The 22,600-nt window shown below is 48.1% G+C and overlaps 4 protein-coding genes across 4 annotated transcripts; 2 read left to right on the plus strand and 2 right to left on the minus strand.

Moving 5' to 3' along the window:
* Window positions 1-634: 634 nt before the first annotated feature.
* I303_100581 (uncharacterized protein) lies at window positions 635-6,458 on the minus strand (the record flags this gene model as incomplete). Its single annotated transcript, XM_018403955.1, has 18 exons — window positions 635-1,254; window positions 1,335-1,545; window positions 1,644-1,903; window positions 1,985-2,231; window positions 2,322-2,657; window positions 2,713-2,842; window positions 2,912-2,961; window positions 3,018-3,166; window positions 3,246-3,661; window positions 3,734-3,827; window positions 3,885-5,034; window positions 5,092-5,452; window positions 5,511-5,632; window positions 5,690-5,756; window positions 5,807-5,897; window positions 5,951-6,077; window positions 6,148-6,297; window positions 6,363-6,458. The coding sequence occupies 18 exons, from the start codon at window positions 6,456-6,458 to the stop codon at window positions 635-637; spliced, it is 4,677 nt and encodes a 1,558-aa protein (XP_018266609.1).
* Window positions 6,459-6,926: 468 nt separating this feature from the next.
* Window positions 6,927-10,001, plus strand: I303_100582 (uncharacterized protein; the record flags this gene model as incomplete). The annotated part of the gene is made up of 7 exons (XM_065968149.1): window positions 6,927-6,985; window positions 7,059-7,191; window positions 7,275-7,937; window positions 8,012-8,151; window positions 8,214-8,356; window positions 8,422-8,798; window positions 8,859-10,001. The coding sequence occupies 7 exons, from the start codon at window positions 6,927-6,929 to the stop codon at window positions 9,999-10,001; spliced, it is 2,658 nt and encodes an 885-aa protein (XP_065824221.1).
* Window positions 10,002-14,991: 4,990 nt separating this feature from the next.
* I303_100583 (uncharacterized protein) lies at window positions 14,992-17,906 on the plus strand (the record flags this gene model as incomplete). The annotated part of the gene is made up of 4 exons (XM_065968150.1): window positions 14,992-15,978; window positions 16,158-16,241; window positions 16,487-16,715; window positions 16,828-17,906. 4 exons carry the CDS (start codon window positions 14,992-14,994, stop codon window positions 17,904-17,906), a joined length of 2,379 nt encoding a protein of 792 aa, XP_065824222.1.
* A 521-nt stretch (window positions 17,907-18,427) lies between these two features.
* I303_100584 (uncharacterized protein) lies at window positions 18,428-19,818 on the minus strand (the record flags this gene model as incomplete). Its single annotated transcript, XM_018403958.1, has 3 exons — window positions 18,428-18,523; window positions 18,677-19,281; window positions 19,407-19,818. The coding sequence occupies 3 exons, from the start codon at window positions 19,816-19,818 to the stop codon at window positions 18,428-18,430; spliced, it is 1,113 nt and encodes a 370-aa protein (XP_018266612.1).
* Between the last annotated feature and the right edge of the window lie 2,782 nt (window positions 19,819-22,600).

A 22,600-nucleotide genomic window follows, 5' to 3' on the forward strand; every position in this document is an offset into this window, starting at 1 on the left:
TGAGTGACTGAGTATAGCTATAGATGAAGTGGAAGGTATGAGGTATTATTAAGTAGATTGAGTAAATGTGACTTTGTTTGACTCGTAAGTGTGTGTGTGAGTTGAAGAGTCAGATGAATAATTATTCGATAGAGAAGAAATAGTTAGTAAACGGAATAATTCAATACCTCTTTATACCTTTTCAAACAAGTGCGTCAACGTGCAGACGCTTTGTCATTGATCTGCTGGATGCGATGCTGTTCGGCGTATGATCTTGAGAAAGGATGTATAATGATGAATAATGGTTCATGTTGCCTTCGGGTAGAATGAGGTGGAATGGTTGAGAATGGTAAAGAAGACGCGAGTGCGTGCATGCGTGTGACAGAGAACGCTGGAATCATCCAGCATTTTCTGCCTTGATTACGTAAACACCGGGTTAGTCATACACGATGTTAACCGCAGATCACCGAGATTGCATAACCGAGGCAGTGGTTTCGATATGGATTAATGCATTATGCAAGGTGCGTGCGATGCTGGAGTGTATATGCTGAATACGATGGCATGAAATGATATGCTACCGCTGATCCGACTTGATACATGTACTAGTACAACCCTTTTCCTCATTGACAACCTGACACATGGCCGCATGAAACTCCTAGAAGAAATTGTCCATGTTAAACTCCATTCCACCTTGCTGTACATCCTGCTTCAACTCCTTCATCAGATTCCCGACCTTCCTAGGCGGGCTCTTGACTTCCGTTTCTTCCGTTGCTTGCAGCCCGTCGTTTCTCTCTTCCATCTTCTTGTCTCCATCGTCATTGAGGTGTTCTTGCGATTGCGAGGTATGACCATTTGTATTCTCACTCGCTGGCGTCGAAGCACCATTAGGCGTATGTGTTCGCGTGTGTGTGCGCGAATTCGACTCGATCGGAGTTTGCGTTTCCGACGCATTATTACTGCTTTCAGCCAAAGTATCCATATCCATATCCATGAACATCGATTCTCGGCGATTCTCATTGGTAAGCATAAACGAAGGTCTTCTGTTATGTTTCTGTCCGACATAGGACGAAGTCAGATTATTCAATCCAGCCAATGAAGGTCTGGTGTTGCTGGTGGGCGAGGTTGATATAGTCGATGTTGATGTTGATAAAATGACTGAAGATGGCGTGGGAGGAACGATACTCTGTGTTCTTGTAGATTGTTTCGTACGTGAAGGGAAGAAAGGTCGCTCGAATGACCATGATCGAAGTAAATCCAGAGCAAGGTTATGACATCCTATTTCATTCGTTCATACCTATCAACATTTCCCGAAACATCTTCATGGATCAAAGTACAACAAGAGTAAAAAGACTCACCCATCCGGAAAAACACCCTAGCATTGTGCAACACAAAGTCGTATTCCAGCTTGGTGGACACTTCATTCGTTCCCTTGGCAGTTTGAAGTGATTTCGATTTGAGGTGTTGGAACATGAGCAACAATGACGGATCATCGTTATCTGGATTTCCAACCTCGAATTGACGGTCACCAGCCGGCGCAAAGTCGACTGCAATATCGTTCATTGGCGACTACCACATCTTCCTTTATCAACTTTGCTTCTCGGAAACCATGCTCCTGTGCGCAGGCTACGGAATACAAATATATATATCGCAGCGAGTACACTCACAATCAAAATTCTGACGGATAAATCCCTTCTGCCCAATGTCCAGAATGCCCAACTGGCCAACCATCTATGCCCACCCTTGAATGCGGTAGGCAAGACCGTATCCTCCAAGATCCACTTCATGAGCGGTCCAACGGATTTTTCGTGAGGCTCGACAACCCGAGCAAGGGCTACAGCAAGCTGCCAATCGTTGAGGTGTCGTAGGCACACATTGATGGCGTCTTTGGGTGATCCACCAAGCATGAAGAACGCAGCAGCGTATTCTGCAACATACAATGATCCGGCATCAGCAGATCATTCGTTCACGGTATCATACAAGCGAGGCGATGGAGAGGAGAACGTACCATAACGTTGTTTACTCAGAAGGGCATATGCATTCTTCATAGCTGCAGTCTTCCATCTCTCGAGCTCAAAATCATTCGCGAGAAATTTCAACATGAGTGCTTGTTCTTTATGGCCCGGAGCCTGCCTCCAAAGCCCATGCACCACTTTCTTCTTGCCCAGAGCAAAGAAGATAAGGGAGCATGAGGTCGGATCTCGATCTTCATCTTGCATAAATCGATTCCGAGCTATATCTTCCAGTTGAGATTTCTACATCGACATCGAGATCCATTGCAAATACAGTCAGAACGACTGAACAATGACATGACCAAAAGACTGCTGTCAAACTCATAGACTCACAAAAGTTTCACCAGGTTTAAGCCATAGGAATACTCCCATCCTCCTAGCGTCTTCCCAGAGAAGTTTGCCATCTTTGCAAGTCTGCTTGGAGGCTGATAATAACAAGTCTTGAGATTCGCTATGACTCGCCCAGACGATGTTCCTGAATGAGAAGTGGTTGTTCCTCTTTTCTTCTTTGGACATCGAAGCGGGAGTATCTAGATGAGGAAAAGTCGAGGATGATGCCGATATGGGCGTGCTGGACATGGACGATAATCTATCCCAATTTGCGAACATTCTCAATGAGTATAGATACCGCATACCGCATAAGTCGAGTGATCGTCTCTGTTGCTCAGCCTGATTTTCGTAAAGTCAGCTGGCTTGGACCGCACGTACAGATCGACGAGCTCACCTCTAAGGTTGCCTGAGCAATTGTAGCCAGAAATGACTTTTCGGGACTAGACAAAGGCAGAGCAATATTGCCATTCAAATAATCAACCAACTCCGAAACAGCTCGGTCGGTAAACTCGTCATCTTCGTCACTGAACAAGCGACGCAGCACTAGTGTCAGCACCAAGATCCACAGAACGACAAATATGTCCAACACGCACTCCTGTGGTGGCTGGAAAGAATCGAAAAGCCCGTCGTACTTGTTGGCATTCTGCGTATGCTCTCATCAGCATCGTGCGGACGCATCAGTCTGACGAGCGAACTTACAGCTTTGATCGCTTTGACCTTTTTCCGCTTGGAATAGAAGTCCGATGGATCCAGTCTGGCAAATCTGATCCGTTTCTTCCCATCCTCCTCACACTTCTTGAACCCCTTGAGCAGTTCTAGGAGTATACTTTTAACCAGGTCCGCTTTGTCTATGCGAGTCGCAGCCACAATCAGTACTCGGAATCGTCAAGACTCACAGGCACGGAAAGAGAAAGCGGATGGACTCACCCCAGAGTAGACATTGACCAAGTTGGATCGGATGATAATCCACCAGCGGGCCATTCCTATGTGCGATCAACTGGAAGATATCTTCCGGTTCTTCCTCATCTAGGTTCATGCTCTTGACCGATCCGGCAGGTGTCGGTGAAGGTGTATCTCTACCTAGGAATCGACTGAACAGGTAAATCTGATTGCCCGTTGCAACAGCCAGAGCACCACCAGCAAGCCATATTGAGTCACTGATTGGTACAGGAGTATATCGCTCCATATCAATAGTTAAGAAAGGCGCCCATCCAGGTGTCGTTTCCACGTAAGACATCCGTTGTTCGCACACGAGCACTACTTTATGCGCGAAGCCAACAGCTAAGACCGATTGAAGATCCGAGGTCGTCGTCCAGTCCAAGTCTTGGATCTTTTCGCCTTGACTGTACATGGTATACGCGTCAGCGTCCTGATGCTCCTTAGCTGACTTGGAAACGAGAATGTCGCGAGCTTACTCGAAAATATGGGTCAACTCAAGTCCAGTCGAAAATTCGCTGACTTTTGAATCCCAAATCGTCATCTCATGTCTACCATCTTCTAGTTCACACACTGTGATGCATATTATCAGCTGCTACTCGCACCGACAACATCGTCAAACCAGCTCACCTAGAACAGTCTTCTTCCTCGAACTACACCTAGCCATAACAACATTTTGCCTGTCCGTCCTGACTGTCCCAGTCTTGATCCAAGCTTCGTCGCCTCTCCCAATCTCGGCGTCTCCATGATTACACGCGATATCACCGTATTTGACTTTATCATCCAGGCGTTGTCCAGCTAGATGTCCACCAATTCGAGGGGTCCAGAACTCTAAATCGCCATCGCTTGAGATGGTCAATATCATATCCTGTAAAGGTGTGTCCGTTGTCCAGTCAATGACAGATTGATGCCATCCCATAGGGTCCACGGGTAATATCATTTTGGGTATTCCCTCTTCGTGTTGACTGTCCAACGGTAATCGATAATGCGAAACGAGCTGTATATCAGGTTGATTTTCCAGATCACCTTCTTTCGGTGTTATCCTAGATATCACTCTCCATACCCATGCTTCCCCCTTTCTGGTTGCAGCAGTGATTATTGCTCTTTGCGTCCGCCTATTTCCGCCGCTATACCCATCATCTATATCGGATACTGCCATCAACATCTCCACATGATCGTCTTGCGCCGGGTTGAAATGGGGTAGGGTTACTGCTTCTCGCGGGCGCGAAGAGCCAGAATCAAGGTGCTGTAGGGTGATATTCACTTGACCTTCGGGTGATTCGATGCAAAAGACTATGGCTCTTCCCTTGGCGAACAGTGCAGCTTCACAAGGCGCATTAGGGACTTCCCAATGACCTTTGCCCAGTAGAGTGCGCGGACCTAAATGCCATTTACCCGGTTTCAGACTAAGTTGCTGCTTGTACCATGTACCGATCTCCCCATTCTCGCATATTGCAAGTAGCCCTCGACCGTTTGGTGTACGGGCGAATCTCTGAACAGGATAGGCAAGTTGGAAATCTGCATGTTCGGACGAGGTGGAAGTCGAAGACGGGGGTATTGTAGAAGGTCGGGATGCAAGTATGTTGACCAAAGAAATACGACGAATTGATGCGACTGGGTTGTCTTTGTTGGGCGAGAGTATGACAAGAAGATTGGGTACTGGTCCGGGGACGTGTAAAAGTTGCATATCAGGTGTCAAGGAGGATGTGGAAGGCAGATCGATACTCGACGTCGAAAGTGACAGCGTCTTGAGCAGAGTGGGAGGTTTGCGCTCCAGGTTCTGTACACCAATCAGTCCTTATCCTGGCAGTCGCGGCTACTCGGGACCAAGACTTACTATGATTGACCGAATGACCATATGCCCCGTCGGGCTTATCCAAGCTATGACATCACTTTCTTCCGATTCTATCCCTTCTAACAACTTCAATGTGTTTGCCGGAATATTCACTGGCTTGTCTTGCATCCTGCTCAGCTCCAGCTTGACTGCCTCTGTGAGAACTTCGGCATCCCATACCCACATGCAGCCAAATCCACTGGCTACCGGTGCTTTCCCTTTTCCGCCCGTGATTTGAGCAGATTTCGAGAAGGCTTTATGATCGAGCGAAGACAGAAGCTGAAACCATGACGGATCATCCAGTACAGGCGAGTAGATACGGAAGACGGAGTTGGCTGTGATGGTGTACAGATGTGAGTCCACACTAAGCACTTTTTCAGCTGGACTCTTGAATGCAATCATGTCGTGAATAGAGGACAAACCTTCCAGCAGATGGCTTCCTCCAACCGATCCAGCTTATGTCTCGAGGATGCCTGATCTCCTGGGCCATCCCTATTGCCTGATTGTTACGGTCTGTGCCTAGGATGTAGACTGATTTTTCTCCCTGATTCGTGCTCGTCAGTATCGCAAAAGTCAAACAGCTGCAACAGAGAGCACATACCTCTCTGAACCATGCTATATGACCAGATGAAGGGGACAGATGTATACTCGTCGGTGTAGGGTACGGCCTGGAATTTATCAGCTGACGCCTGACAGAACAAGATGAATGAAAACCTACCTCTCCCACAGCCTGTCCCATACCACTACCTCGGCTTGAGGATCCGTGCGCCAGTACTCAATACCTTGTGAAGTTCCAAGTACCAGTATGCCTATGGTACACTCGTCAGTATCGATGAGCCCTGCAAAATGGTGGCCTTCTTACCTGATCGGAAGTCGAGACTACTGATTGAGCTGGAGGCTAGAACGGTCGAATGCACATTCCAACTTCCAGCCTTCTTCGCCGAGAGGAATTGCCAGAATATGACATGTGGTCCTGACCATGCTACTATCTGCAGAATTGTCATGAATTCATATATGTAAGCTCATGTTCAGTGCAGCATAAGAAGCGACCCGGCTCACTAAGCTATCGATCTGGCTACAGCAGACTCCCTGTACATCTTCAGGACTGGACGTCGACGCTCTGTGCGGAAGAGCGGACCACAAAGGCAAAGTTTCCGCCAAGTCTCCTTCGGGTGTGAGCAGAATCACATTTGATCCGGAAGGATATACCTGATCGCCTAGAATCAGCTGAACATCCTGTCGGGATCCATCAGCGAGCGAGCAAGACGACATACCACATATCCTTTCTCCCCTACGGCGATCCCGCCTACATTCCTTGTCGAGAGAACATTTGGTCTTCCAGCTACTGCCTGTCGGAGTCGAAGGGGCATCTGGAGGGGTGGAGACGGCAGCAGACCTTATCTAAGGCTTTCGACTTGTCTCCCTGTCGTTTGAGATCCTTCTTGGCGAGGCTTTGGTGTAACAGTGATACATGTACCAAGATGAAGTTGATGCCAGTCGTCGTCATGAACACGTCCGGTATGAACAAGCCGGAACCCAATTTGCAAAAGTCAACTAATTACGAATTTTTGTATTTATGATTTGATTCCGCTAATTCATGCCAGGCAGGTCCCATTACAAAATCGGTGTCATGTCGCTGAAACGCGTGATTCTGACGTAATCATTAGTCGTTCTTGGCCCTGTCATTCGAATCAATGAGCGAGTGATCGCCGTCATTATCAATATGACATGTTGTTTGGCACTCGTTCTGTCTCCCGACACGTACTGTCCTGTCCTAACCATCCAACTCTGCCAGCTGTCCCGCGACTGGAGCACACAGTCAAGCGGCTGCCTCGACGATGACCGATGTTGTCACGGAAGAAGCCGTCTTTCCGCGTCCAACAGCAACTGAGATTCGGTGAGTTTGATGCAGAAGAAGGATTTCTGGGTAAATGCCATTCCTCGTAGCTGATTCCGCCTGATGCAATCAGATCAAAATGGAAAGCGCTCTTCTCGGATCCATTGCTCTCACCAAGCAGATTGAAAGCGATAGCTCTGACGAAGAATGGACTGGGAGATTCCGCAGCTGATGGAGGGGTGATCCTGCGGTCGGTCTATTGGCGTGTGAGTGAGCATACCACGTATATCCCGGGCTAACGATCCTCACCAGAATGCTTTGTCATTGCTGATTAAAATGCGTGTCACAGTTCTACCACAATCTACTGCCTCCGCCCACCTCTCCGAGCCTGTTCTCAGCAGCAGTTGCCGCATCTCGAGAAGCATACAACTCCCTTAGAAGGCGATACCTAATTGCTCCAGATGAACGATGGGCATCCGACTGTACGGGCGCAGAAGACCATCATTCCCCTTCTGCATCCTCAACCTCGGCTTCAGCTTCGACTTCACGTTCAGCTGCCAGCCCTATACCGGGCTCTTCGAGATCGAAAGGCGAAGGATGGGATCCACTTTCATTAGATAGCTCGTCACCTTGGAAAACATGGTTCGCTCATGTAGACCTGCGCTCAACAATCTCTCAAGACGTCGAGAGGACTTTCCCTGATATACCGTACTTCCAGCTTCCTCGCGTCCGCAAATCGTTGGTCACCTCGCTGTTCTTGTTCTCCGTCCTCAATCCCGATGTGGGATACAGGCAGGGCATGCACGAGTTGTTGGCTTGTTGCTTCTTAGCTGTCGACAGAGATAGTCTGTCTAAAGAAGAGCAGCTAAAGACATCGCCGGAGAAGGATAATGAGGCTATGTGGGACACGTTAGATAGGAAGTATGTGGAGCATGACTCGTTTCAGCTATTTCAGGCTATAATGAAGGGAGCCAAGGAGTTTTACGAATGGAGAGCAGAAGAAGGACTAATCGTATGTTTTGCTTTATCACTCATGGTCTCGGAGATCATGACTGGCAATGTGCAAAGCTGATTTGTGATGAGCAGAAAACTCGCACTCCGAATGCACCTCAAGCCCCGATAATAACGAGATGTAATAATATACATACCAGCTTGTTGAGGAGAATTGACCCACAATTATGGGAGAGACTGGAGACGGAAGGGGTTGAAGCGCAGATATGGGCTATGTAAGCTGATGCAATGTGTTTCGATCATGCGTTTCTCGGCTGACCTCAGTATCTCAACCTAGACGGTGGATCCGACTCATCTTCACCCGAGAGATCCCTTTCTCATCAGCCATGCGGATATGGGATGGAATTTTTGCCGAAGATCCAGGATTGGGAATCATGGATTTCATCTGCGTTGCAATGCTGCTCCTCATACGGAATGAACGTGAGTTTGACTGCTGAAAATATTTCTTCGCTTCGAAGTGCTGATTAAGTTTGTCTTATCTCCAGTGATAGAAGCAGATTACCCGACTCTCCTTACACAGCTTCTCCACTATCCCTCGCCGTCCCCCTTATATCCTTTTGAGCCGTCCCTGATACTATCTCAGGCTCTTTTCCTTCGCGACAACATCTCACCCACCGCCGGAGTCGAGGTCGTATTGCAGAATCAGGATATCTTAGGTGTGAAGGTCACACCGTCGGACCGCTCAGCGGAAACGGATAGCGGTCGTCAGCCGATAAAAAGCAGTGGCGATCTTTCGGCGGGAGGCGCAGGACGCGGTAGTAGAGGTCGAGCAGGAATGGGCGGACTGGCTCAAGGCTTGTTCGAAAGAGCTCAAGCTGCTGGATTGGACAAGGCGTTTATGACTACGGTAGCTGATCTGAGGGTACGCTTATCCTCTGACATAGCTCTGACATCCTGCAAAGCTAACCATTTGTATCCACAGAGAAATTTACCGGACTCAGCAACAGCTTATTCTTATTTACCGAATCTACCATTCTCGCCTGGATCACCCGCAAGGGAGAATAGCTCTTTCTCAAGTATCCCCTCCTCAAGCGCTGCGTTACCTCGATCATTTCTCACTTCTCAATCGGCGACATACTTTCAACCTCAGCCTCCACCCCAAGCTCAAACTCAAGTTCAGACCCAGCTACCGAATCCGACCAAACCCGCACCCGCAACCGCCCGTCCGAATATAGGCAGTCGGCCATCCGTCGACAGCATCGCTCCGGAACAATCGCTCAAAGATGCCGAGCTTGAAATGGCTGAATTGAGATTAGCTATGGTCGGAATGGGGAAAGCCATGTCTGAGTGGCTATCGATTATTCATTCATCGAGCGGCCAAGAAGCAGGAGAAGCTGAGAAGGAAAATGCTTGGAAAGGGTTAGAGCGAGTCAAAGATGGTTTGCTAGATGCAGCAGGGAAAGAGACCGAGCAGATCGTCAAGGAATGGGGATGGGGTTTAGAGACTTCAAGTTCAAGAGCAGGTACTCCAGCGCCAGATCCCCTGCCTGAGACACACGGTATCAATCCGCCTGAACTGTCTATTGAAGCCGTACCACAGCCCATCGAGCAAGGGACCTTGGAATTCGAAGATACCACACCTACTTTACCCACATACGCCAAGATGCCCACTCAGCCTCCTTTGCCTTCTTTGAAACCGTCCATTCCGGATGCAGTTGCACCGAAGTCTCACGATGCAATGACGGGCTACTCCGACTCATCCCGGCCTCATGATAGGGCAAACGGTCTATCATCGTCGAAATCGTTCAAGCCCAATCTGACTCTATCCTCTTCTCGATCGACTCCTTCAGCCGGACTGCCTAGGACTCCGCCAGTACCGTCGACTGCCCCTTTACCTCCTCGCCCACAATCAGCGACCCTCAATCGTGCAAACCTGAACGTTAGCGACTCTTACTCCGACGCAAATCAGAAGATGGCCAGGAGGAGTATAGATAATGTGAAAGTAGATGCCGATCCCCTAGCTGGACTAGGGGTCACTCATAGAGATACGGACGGATTGAAGAAGGATAGGAGGTCAGGAGGTACGAATGGTGTTGATCCGCTGCTTGGTGTTGGTGTGCGATAGATATAGCCGGATTTCACCTGCTTGCAGAAAGCTGTTTTGCAATATCATCTGACAACGATCTATTTGTTTGTACTATTATCTGTCATCGGATGTTGTATGCACACGACACAACAGACATGTACGCACGAAGCATAATAAAGGGAATGCACTCATACAGCGTGATCGTGCGACACGGTCTCCGTGACTATGATTGCGGAAGATAACCTTATTTCGTCTTGCCCGTTTGAACGCTCGAACATCTGAATAAACGCAGCTTTACTTTGCAAGAGGCAAAGCGTGAGTATAAGTAAGATCTGACCGTGCCTTTCTGCCTGCGTCACATGCGGTAAAAGCGGCTTCAGAGGGACGTATAGAGTACAATGAGTTGGGCGCGATATGGAATTGGATCGTAGATCTGTAGGTAGGGGTGACGAATAAGACTAAGCCACATCGCTCGAACATGCATAATATAGATTGATGTGTGTTAATGCCTGACTCCGCGCGATCCCCCTTTGATCAGAATTACAATACCCTTGCTTAACAGGCGACTGCACCGTCAATTCATTAAACTTCCGAACCTATGTATCCCAACAACAATCCTGATGGAGCGCCACCGCCCTTGTCGCTTTGTCGCTTTGTCAATTTGATGGCTAATGACGAAGTAAATTAAGCATGTTTGACTTTGGCATTCTGATCTACTCTAATTATCGTTAATTTTCGCCTTTAGCACAACATCATCCACCATCCCAATTCTATCCTTCCGTTTCTTCCTTTCACTTCACCTGAATTCAGCGTCCTTCACGATTTGATGCCAAGATGTTCATTTCGATATGTTTTATTGTGCTGGGTATTCCTTTGGTAACTGTCAATTTGGGACCTGATCCTATGCTCCTTCAATCTCAATAATTTACATGCGCGATCTGATCCGGCCACCTAAGAATGCAATGCAATGGTAGACGATGATTGATCTCCTTTTAGATCAGGTACATTACACTCTGAGTGTTTTTAGTGTCCGCTCGATGTAAGTTATTTGCACAATCCTCTTTTGATCGGAAATTTCTTCGGTTAAGCAACGTCAAGGGTCGCGAAGGGCTGTCAACCATCAATCAACGTTCACGTCAACTTTTCAGCGCTTTTCTGACGATGTATCCTACTCGGTATCTGGTAGTCTCTCTTCATCTTGCGCCCCTGGTTATTTATGTACCCAGCCGTCACAAAAGGCTCTTAAGAAATGCGAGGGAAAACTTGATCCCATCTCACATGTTGATGGGATGACTGTGCTTTCACGCACCAACCACCAGGCCACACTTCCCCACTTTTTGATACATCACTAGCCTATCCGCAGTTCGGTGAGCATGAATACAGTAACGACGCTTGTCGGTTGGAATCACATCAACAATAATCAATCAGCTCTCAACCCCGTCAATCTGATTGGATCATTCAAGCAGAATTTACTGTCAGTAAGTGGAGTCGACATCAGTCAGCCAGTCAAAGCGCACCCTTTATAGGACAGCACAGTGACGACGGCGAGCAGAGTAAGGGGTACCTTTGATTACAGCTACCGTAGACTTTAATCAAAACAAAACGACAAACTTTTTCATTGAGAACCCACAAGAAGCCGCTCATCACTACCATCAGTTAAAACGCAATTACAACGACGTGTGCTATACCTCAATCAGTCAATCCCTCAATTGTTCGAAAGATTGAAGACCTCATTCCATCCTTTATACCTGTAATTATCGTCTCTGTTCCGCAATTTCATTTACACCCTTCGCCTAGTCCCACTTCATCCACGCGCAGTATCTCCAAGCATCGGATGCTCTTCACTTGACGGCGGCATGTCATTCACCGTTGGTCTTCATCTCAATCTTCAAGGTAGCGTCCGGTCCATCGTCCGATCCTGAAGCATATCGAGTCCCTCTTGAGAAGTGAAGAAGTCGTCGCTATAGGCGGCAAGGTGAGTCGTTCTGTCCGTCTCTCTGATTTATCATGAGTTTAAGCTGGTTCGCCCATTTGCACTCACACATTCGTTCTCTGGACTTGTATTGTATGGTGTATATCTGTTGTCGTTTCGGTTTTCTTGATGATCGGCCGCCGAGCTCGGGTCGTGGTGGGAAGGAGATCATTACTTGATGCTTCAGACTCTTGACGCTGTTCCCCGGTCGTTGCCGTCGCTCATTCCTCTCTCCTCCCTCGTCATTACTGTTCTGCGGCCATCATCACTTCAGATCAAGCGACCATCAATGAGCCTTCGGCTTCGTGGGAAGTCCTGACAGTGGCCCGGTCAGACCAGACAGAAGTGACTTCGGATATCGGATTTGATGGTAAATCGAACTCAGTCAATTATGGTTTATGATGTTGCGCCCCAGACACTTTCATGTTGAGTCCGGGTTGAAAAAGGGGTCGATCTCTTCAATCGAGTTCGTCCATCATTTGCATTTCAACATTCTGTAGCGTGTCCTCTCAACGGGATGACAACGTATATCAATCGCAGTATACGATCTCCATCATACCTGTTCAAGCTCATCACTTACTCATCTGTCCTCCCTTATCCTTATACTTTTTCCTCGTGTACTATCCTTGGTGTCTTTCTGTGCCTACTATACATCCTTTATCACTCAATAGAGCGCAATTTGACTGCCTCCTCCCATGCGCTCCCTAATTTGCACTGGCCGGCTCCATCATTAGGACGAGAATTTTCTTCTTGTTTCGGTAAGAAGCGGGATGGGTACGTCATTCGGATTGCTGATTGTCATCATATCTCCTTTCTAGCATTTATCAGCGTACCACCAATGCAGACAACCGAGAATTCGCACCTTCTTCAACCTGCTTTCGTTGATGGACATCCCCCGTTCAGTTCACTGCACAACGCCCAACGGACAGATTCCCCATTGTTGGAAAACCTGATACCACCCATCCGAAGCAGGCTCAATATCGACCAAATCGAGCAAAATTGAGAGTACGATAATCTTGCTTTTCAAGCTGGAAGACTACATTGTTTCTCCAGATTGAGTCACGGCGAAAGTAGGGAAGCTTGATAGACGGATTTCGAGTGAGTTTGGGTCGCCAATCTTTCGTTCATCTCTCATCACCTACGGTGTTTCCCCTGACGAACAACCAACCATGTCGTTTTCAACCCTACATCGTGTCCGAGAGGCTATCGGATTCTGATCTCGAGCCTCCGTGTTGCACGCCACAATACCCTCATTCACTCACAAAGGGTATCTCAAACCCAATTTCCTGTATATCCGGATAGACGACATCCCTTTTCGCCCACCTTTTCTCGAAGAGGTCTGCGCCGCTTCAGGCTTGTCGAGCGCTCTCATACGCTGACGAGTCTCTGGTGACACGTCTTTGGTGAGGAAAATCCGATCAATCCCTCTTTCTCCACTAGAATCGCCATCTTGCTCCCCCGTTCCTCGGACAAAAAGGCTTCCTGCTGATATCGGTTTAAAGTTTAATCTGCTTGCCAGTACCTGACAGGCTCTCGATATTCCCACCGAATATTTCCCTTGTCGATGAACATCGGGTACAGCGCGTCCATCTCCAGTATCCCGGATCTCGCTCGATCCGAGAACACGTCGGCCTGGAAACATTGATTGCTGGAATACCCTTTTGCAGCTAACAAAAGGAAAATCCCGAGGTGAGCGTGAGTCGCTCCCTGTCTGTCCGTGCTTGTTGTCGATCTCTCATGTGATCGCACCCTCCTATGGCCGCCACACTTCCCTCACTTTCTGAATTTCTTGAAAGAAGCTTCATTGTTCTTTGTTCTTGACTCAACTTGAAACACGAAAATTCTCCTATGCCTGAATGAAACGGGAATCGAATTCCTGTTCTTGACCGCGACTTTCGGTGGCGTCAGGTACCCCGCTGAATTTCCCCTATGACGAATCCCGCCTCAGTCACTTCGACATTCCTTGTCGATCGGAGCTTTCCACTCCTCAATCACCCAGCTGTCTTCCCTCTGCCTCCTGATGGATCAATCCTGATAATCACCGAAGGAAAGGGTCAAACATCTCGGATACCCTAATTTAATTCTTCAATCATAACCTTCTTTTCAACCTAATCGCCATGGGTTAGCGTAATCCATCGATCTGTGGTCTAGCTTCACCGATCATGCCATCACAAGACATTTAGGTTGTCGTGGCCTCTGGCTGGCTGGATTACGAATACACAGCAGGGTCATCCCGCCGGCGTGGTACTTCCACTCTAACTCCATTTTTTTTGCTCGGCTTAGTGCCTGCTATGCTTCTTTTCATTACTCTTAAATTTTCTATCTCTTCTTCGGATCTTCTGAATTTAAATCGTCTGAATTGATCATCGGTAATCTACCATAACACAAATCACTACCCTGACCGCTGGAGCAATCTTTTGCCTGGCGCAATTGTCCGCTGAGGCATCGCAACCTGGGTGGATTCGTTCAAAAAAACCATGTTTCAGTCTGGGTTTATATGTTATGGCTAAATGAGCATGTGTCATCCATCTCCTGTTTTTTTCACCACGCAGATTCCGGGATTATCGAGCCGATCCCTCCTCATCCTGTCTTTGACAGTCCAGTGAACCTCTGTCGGTGATTCTTGCGTTATCAAAGATGCCTGAAACTTTTTTTATCTTTCTTTTAATTGTATTGTCTGCCAAACTTTACTGATGTCTATTCATTTCGGTTATCAGTTTCGAGAGGAGCTCGGGAAAGCTATTTCGGGGCTGATCTGAACCTCAAGCATAACTCAGAAAGTTAAAATCAGGCTCAAAGCATCAATTGAGCGCCTTCATCGTCGTAAGTCATATCGCGAGGGCAGATGACGAATCACAAACTGAGTCAGACCCCACTTCACACTCCCTCAGACATATTTCTGGTTTTCGGATCAGCAAAGAGCAAAACGGTAAATGGGATATATCGGAAAACCAGAAGATTAGGACGATTCAGCGACTTCTCAGGTGTGCGATATCATTCTTCGCGCAAACTTGTATCTCAAGAGTGATTGCCATAGAGCTATACAGCTGATTCAGGATGTCATGGTTCATTCAGTCAGCGGTGACAATGGGCAGCGACAACGGGTCTATCCGATCATTCTCCGGAAGGACCGGCTCTCCCAGGTCTGCACCACTGCAGCCTCGTTTCAACACAACCATGTACCAAGATTCGCGACATCGACCGCGGTCAGAATTCGACTATGCAACAGCACATTCAGCTGCGCCATTGGAGATCAAGCCCCTTCGACGATCGCTGCCTGCTGAATCAAGACTCGACGAGTCCGGACCGAGCTCTTCTGGTTCGAGATTCAGAGCGCCAAGACCCGATTTCGTGCAATCAGCCATGCATCAGATCGGACCACCACCGCTTGCACCATACGTTCCTGCCGCTCAACGTTATCACGCACCACGGCCGGCTGCAAGGCAATGGCTGGGAGCAGATGGCAGGCGATTCGTCAATGAACACAAGCCCGCATTTCCACCCCCTCCAGAGCCCGCACCAGCGCATATTGTGGCTTCTTCTCAACCATCACCCACAAGCTTCCATTATCCTTCCAACCAGAGGGAGCGACCCGACTCCGCCCCTTTCCCGCATAGACCGTACTCGCATTCGCCGGAGAGACAATCTTCGCCCCCGGTATATTCAAGGGGACTACCGACTACACGATTACCGCCAATCGAGATAACCCCTTCACCGTACATTTCAACCTCAACCCGCTCCTCTGGTTCGTATTTTCCACCACCTCTTCCAACGATTTCTCCTTCAGCCCGGGGCGAACCTCTACTTATCCATCATGGTGAACCACTGGTACGAACTCGTTCCCACGAGTCCACGCATTCCCATCACTCTTACGCAATGCAACGAGATCTCTCAGGCGGATCCAGCATTAGTGGGTCAAGTTATACAGGCACTTCCTCCTTACAATCAGGCCAGCAATATCCTCTTGGAAGTTACAAGAAGAAGAGAACGCGGGCGTTGATGACTCATATGCAACAATCAGGCTTGACTAGATTATGGAGAAAGGTGAGCCATCATTCTTTTGCTTTCTCTTTTTTTGTCATGAACCGAAGAATGCTGTTCTGAAATTCATTTATTTTAATGATGTCGTAACAATGCCGTAATGATGCTTTGTCAATTAAGGGTGTTCTGAATATGGCTAACAACCTTGTGAAATACCTCCGCGTCTATCTATCCAATCTTAGACTAAATTTCCGACTGGAGCCGATAGAGAGCGACTGGGCCAAGAAATTGGACTGACTCCTAGACAAGTCCAGGTATGGTTTCAGGTGAGTCGTCTGGCTATCGACACTTGACGCCGTGTGTGGGAACGAGCGAGATGGTGTGTAGGAGCGGGATGCAGAGGTTATCGTGGTGGCTTGGTCGGTGATTGACCGTTTGAGGGGGATCAGCAGATCACGGAGAAAATGATATAATTACGAATTGATCGATCTAATTGGGGATACTTTCCGCTCATTCACGGCGGCTGTGAAAACCTTCGAGGATCGCTAATTGACAATCGATTCGCTCGCAGAACCAAAGACAAAAAGGACGGAAGACGCTTGCGGTGAATGGAGGAATACCGGAAGGAGAAGATCCAGCCGATTATGAGGATCTACAAAAATCTCCCCGATCGCGCAGATTATCTCTAGAAGGAGATGAACGGATCTCGGCATGGGCTGGAGAATCATCTTCTACTGGATCAACCAGATTTCTGCTTGATCCTCCTTCGGCAACACCGTCAGATTACCAAGAGCCGTTGAGTGAGTTTCCATCAATCTATCCTGCTTTGATCCAAGCCAAGCAAGCAAAGAAAGTATGCTAAGTGATCTGCGTTTCACCCTTTCTTTACGCATACCTCTCGATGAGACTCAGTCCATCACCCACGACATTTCCCTCATCCGTATCAACAGGATGGCCAGTCGTCCCATGATGTTGTCGCATATCAAGGTGCATCCCCTCATGGACTGGAGCGAGTAGACAGGTCAGAGAGGCGGTCGGAAGGGAAAGAGCGAGCTCAAGATACCTACGGACTACCATCACACTACTCTAGATCAGTTTCGCACCCTTCCTCTCAGCAGAGTACATATACACAACTTCCTAGTCCTCATTCTTCTTCTCATTCTCGCTCACACCCTCGACATGAATTGACACGGCCCTCGGCTCATCCGCCATCGTACCCATCCTCGGGCCGCGGTCGCGCCTCTTCGTCACGGAGCGATCATACGTATCAAAACGCGCATTCTGACAGGCCCTTCCCATCAGTCCTAGAGCCGATGAGACAGCAGCCTCATTCGGCGTATCCTGACTTGGTCACATTACCGCCTATCGCCTCACCAGAATTCCCAAGTCGTCCGATTGCCCTAGATTCTCGACTGTCTGATACTTTCAAACCGTCTGGACTGAAACGGAGACGCACCTCGCCAGAATCAATTAGACCATTTTACACTCACCACGAAGGGGGAAAAGGGTATGACATCAATCCGAGATTTGCGAGAGCCAGATCGCATGCTGGTGAGGATCTGGGCTACGAACCGAAAGACGGTGAAGTATTACGGACGGAATCCTCACCGGCGATACATCGATCAACCTCTCACCTACCGCCTGAATTAGCTCGCTTCGCTCTACCCGCCCCATACGTCTCAGAACGAGCTGAAGAAAGTGGAAGCTTCGTTCTACCTAAAATTAACAGCAAATCACTTTCGCCTCAGCCTCAATCTCAGCCTTCGAACGAGCGAAAATCGTCAACCAGGATAGAGCCAGATTCGCCTTCGACGACTGCTGACGGATCTAGTGGCCTGTTGCTTTTGACGGAGATGGAAGAGAAGCGGATGCAGGGTGCGAGCGGACTGGGGACAGATGATGGTTCACCGAATAACAAAGGAAAAGAGAAAGAAGAGAATAGGCAGATGAAAATGCCAACCTCATCAAGTTTACGGAAGTTGCTGGATTGATCGCTAGTTGTAACTCAATCTCATCCTTCCGCCAACCAGAAGCCTCAAGACTGTACGAGGAATCCACAGCCGCTGGTCGCATCTGCTTGAACCGGTCCTAGTCCAATCCTCAGCCCGTAACCTTGGGGGTAGGAACCGCCTACCTCGCAGGTAATAGCCTACCAAAAAGCTAGAATCGGGTATTTTGTATTTTCGTACTGTATCCCAACATGCCTCCTTAAAACTCGCTTCTGTCGAAGAATATTTCATGTGAAAATACTTTCGAGTCTCGAGCTTCGCCCGAGGCTATCGATCTCATTCCGAATGGGGGGAAGCCTTAGATCTCGGGAGGGATGGAAAAAACCGTTGTTTATACTTTCTACAGTATTGCATCTGACGCATAATGCATAATAAACTATTTCAAGATGAGGTTTATATATGCTGTGGTGCAAAGCGTTGTGACACTGTTCCTTAGGATAGTCAAATATCGCCTATTGCATGATTCCAGCGATGAGGCGTGCTGACACATGCGACGATAGCCATTAATCATAGTCCTCCACGATATTTCCGAGATTCAGCCTCTCGGCCTCTTCCAGAACTAATTTGGTGATAGCTACGTCCTGTATACCCAGGCCGACCTGTTTGACGGAAAGATCAAATTGGCGAGTGCCAAGTTTATTCGATGAGCACGACGTTCCCTCGCCCGTACTTCACTTATGAATCACGGAGATAACGACGAGTTGAGAGTGGTGAATGATCTATCATAGGTGGAGTTGACTGATCTGACTTACGGATTTGAACACGATCACACCGTCCGATTCACCAGCTCGATCTATCACTTGTTGCTTCTTCCTTGCCGCTTTTTGCTGATCATCGTTGAGGACTTCGCCCAATTCGACAAGATCGTCCTTCTGGATATGCGCATCAATCAATTCACCTGATTCTCGCAAACAAGCATCCGCAGAATCAACTACCAATCCCGCTCTCTTGATTAGGGGCGTATCGATTTCGTGCATCGTAGGCTTGTAGGAACCTATCAGGATGACTCGACTTCCTTTCTTCGGGCTGTTCGTGTTTGACTTGAAAAGAGGTTCGGCAGATGAAGTTGCAGTTACGATTATATCTCCCCTTCCAACTAAGTCGTCTAATCCCTCTGAAGAGCTCGAAGGATGTACAGCAGCGGTGATGTTCACTTTGGGATACTGGCTCGATAACTCGGATATGACGGATGATGATCTGGGTGTATCTGAACGGACGACGAAGGTGATTTCGTCAAGAGAGGGGTGAAGTTCAAGGAAAAGAAGAGCGTGGGAATGGCATTGTGCTCCGGATCCAAAGAGGATTAGGTGTTGTGGAGGAGAGGGATTGGGGAATTGTTGGAGGAATAAAGCAGATCCTGCAGAAAATAGGTCATATCAGTACGACAGAGTCCTTTCCCAGTATGTGACAGTGCCGATGGGGATGTGACAGAAGAGGCGCTCAAGGTGTTTCTCGTTTCAAATAATGGTGGAAGATACGCACCAGCTGCATTCCTTAAAGCCGTCAACTTCCTAGCATTCACAACAGCTTTCACCTTCCCACTCTTCTCGTCCAGGATCAGTGTCGTCCCTGGCAGCCCACCATCGCTCTTCTGAGGCACACTGACGATCTTTATTGAGGTCGTTGTCGAAGTCGAACCTGTTGACGCCGACGCGGACGTGGAGATGGTGGGCGCACGAGCAGGCATGAATAACATGGTAGTCTCCTCTGAGCTGACTGTGATTCGGTGTGGAGTTTGGATCACATCGTGAGCCTTTGGCGCATTGACTGAAGGAGTTGAAGGGTTGGAGAATAGCTTGAAGACGTGTGCTTGGGACGACAGAGCCAGTTCCGGCGATAGAGTCGTGAGGACTTTGTCGACTGCTGTTGCAGTCAGAATTCGGATCGATGTCATTATTTCATTGGAAGGAGTGATACTGAGTCGACAAGTTGATGTGGGATTTGGTGCGTTTTAATGTATGCTGGGTGTTAGAGAGAGAATGCTGAGATGAAGTCAAATGTGATCTCCTTATCTACCTGACCTTATGACGGAAACGCAATCTCGGAGTCGCCGAACAATTTCTTGTCGGCCTCGGCTCCGTCAACTGATACTGCGGTATTGCCTGACAACCCTTAGTGTCTGTCCGTGGAAGTTTAGAGTCTGCATATGTATCCTCAAATGATAAAGTTGCGCGAGCATCGTTACATGTCGTTTAGAGGGTTGAGTGGTAGCAAGTATAAGCGTAAGCGCTACCATTGCTCTTTCGGAAATCATGGTTTCACCGATTGGTACCGAGGTTAGTCACGTTTGTCCGACACTTGTATATTTCGTCGACCCGCATTTCGTACCATACCATATCTGCGAAGCTACGACTGTGGATGCAATCGATGGGGACGACACAATAGACTCCAGTCGTGAGAATGGGTCGATGGACGATAAGTTATATCAGAAACCACCACTCGCGAATTTCCAGTGCACGCGACAAGATGAGATGATCTGCGCGTGATGGCTTACAGGGTCGATGAAACCCTTCTTAGCTTGCTTCGCGAAGTTGACCTCGAACGCGAACACGTCAACACGTCGCTTTGTGCTGCATAAATGTGAACCAAACGACGCGCTATAGGCGTCTTGTCTACCATACACGTATCGGTATTCGCGTCTGTGAGATGTATATATACGATGCAGTCTGTGGAAGCCAGTCGCGATCCCCTCCTTTCTCCCCCTTCTTTGCATTTCACCACACTGCCCGCTCGTTGATCGTTGAAAGACCTCCAACACCTTGAACAGCTGATTATGACACAGACACATCATTGTTATGCCTATCATAGCTTTTTGCATCTCTACACTTGTATCCCATGATTTCCAGCGTCGTCAATGTCAGCGTCAGTATGTCCCCGATGATATCGAAACATGAAGATTCATACCGTCAAACGCATCTTGAATTAGACTAGCGATATCAACGAGTCGGCTGACATGCGACCGTCCTCGGCGATATCTGTTCCCCCGCACGACAAGCTCGATTGTGTCGACACATCTTGAACCGAACGCCGACGGGAGAGGGTTGCGTTCCCCTCCCCCAATGTCCCAAGATGATTCTGCTGATCGACAATACTCCCCGACGCCTACAGAGACACCACATCGCATCGCGAAGGGGTCTCTCGGAGTCATCAGTGATTACATAAACAACCACCTCAACATCCATGGACAGCTCTGTGACTTTTAGAAATCGGCGAATGGAATATCAAGCTAACTACAGGGACCATCGATTTCGTCCTTACCAGAATTCTCGGAAAAACCCAAGCCGATTGGATCGACATCTACCAAAAATCAACTTCCTCATGAGGTAATTTATGTCGAATTGAGCGTGACGCGTAACGAGATTTTAAGGTTTAGTAAAGATAACTGTCACACGGGACGCGTGAACGCGTGAAGGATAAGATTCATCAGGTCAAATTTCCGATAAAATCAAACGCGCTCAAGATTTCGAGAAAATCGAGGATGAACGATTTCATCTGGATTGTCTCAAGCAGACAGAGAGAGATGATGGATGATGAAGACGAAGAGACGACATATCCTCTGACACACATGCGAGAGGTGAGTTGTGCGTGTGTGGATGTGTGTACTTGCAAGACGTTTCATCGGATTGCGTTTCATGCACGATGTGTGTGTATCGTGTTGTGTGTGTATGATTAATCTGTGGGACACGTCGATCAATCGAGCAGCCTCGGTTTCGTCTGCTTGTCATTTGCCATGGCAAGCTGAACATCTGATTGATTTAACCGAAGCACTTGCACGTTTGTGAAGGTACCGCACGTCTGGCTCCACAAGGTATAGCTGATTAACCTTCGTTAGATAATTAGTGGTCTACCCGTGACAGTTGGCGTCCTCGTAATGAGCCAGTCGGGAGTTACGGACGTCTGCCTCTCAAGACTTTCACCATTCCTGCAATGCATGGCCTCACGCCCTAGACTGGGGAGTGGGTCCTCAATCGTTACTTCTTACGCCTCTACTTGTCACCGATGCAGTAAGCGCGCAGTCGTTCTCAATCCCAAGCCTTATGAACAAACGCAAGGACAAGTAGGATGGTCTTGCAACGCCAACGCCAAAAGATATGAAAACTCTAATTGAAATTCCAGGATAAACTAAACAGGCGTTATTTCGTACCATTCCAATCCCTAATTATCTGATGTTATCTTTCGATTGTCACACTGCATCAAACCCGTGTATTCGATTGGACTTGTATCTTATCGGGAATTGGAATCATGAAATCTAGCTTGTGAACCCTTTTAGTCAAACGTAATGAATTTACCCATCCAAAGTCAACATGTCACATTTTTGGAGTTAGGAGGTTACATGAATTTCAGCCTCTGTCGATCTTGTTTCTTCTGTCTAGAATCGTGACCCCCTTCACTTGCTTCCCCCTCGAGTCATCCCCCCTTCGTAAGCTGGCAATTTGGCTTTGCTCGATATCCTGAAAGAATCCCGACCTTTCTGTTTCCTTTGTCCTTTGTCATGTCATGCATGGGTTCGGATGGACTTGTGGGTCTGTGTGTACTTGTGGATAGCAAATTCGTGACCCTGCACATAGCGGTGTAGAACCCTAGAATTTCAATTTCGAGTTCGTTTGCGCCTGCATCTCATGCTGATACTACCTTCCCCCGCCTGCAGATATCCACATACCGTATCCACACTCTAG

The sequence above is a fragment of the Kwoniella dejecticola genome, chromosome 1 (assembly GCF_000512565.2).
Source record: "Kwoniella dejecticola CBS 10117 chromosome 1, complete sequence".
NCBI classification, from domain to species: Eukaryota; Fungi; Basidiomycota; class Tremellomycetes; order Tremellales; family Cryptococcaceae; genus Kwoniella; species Kwoniella dejecticola.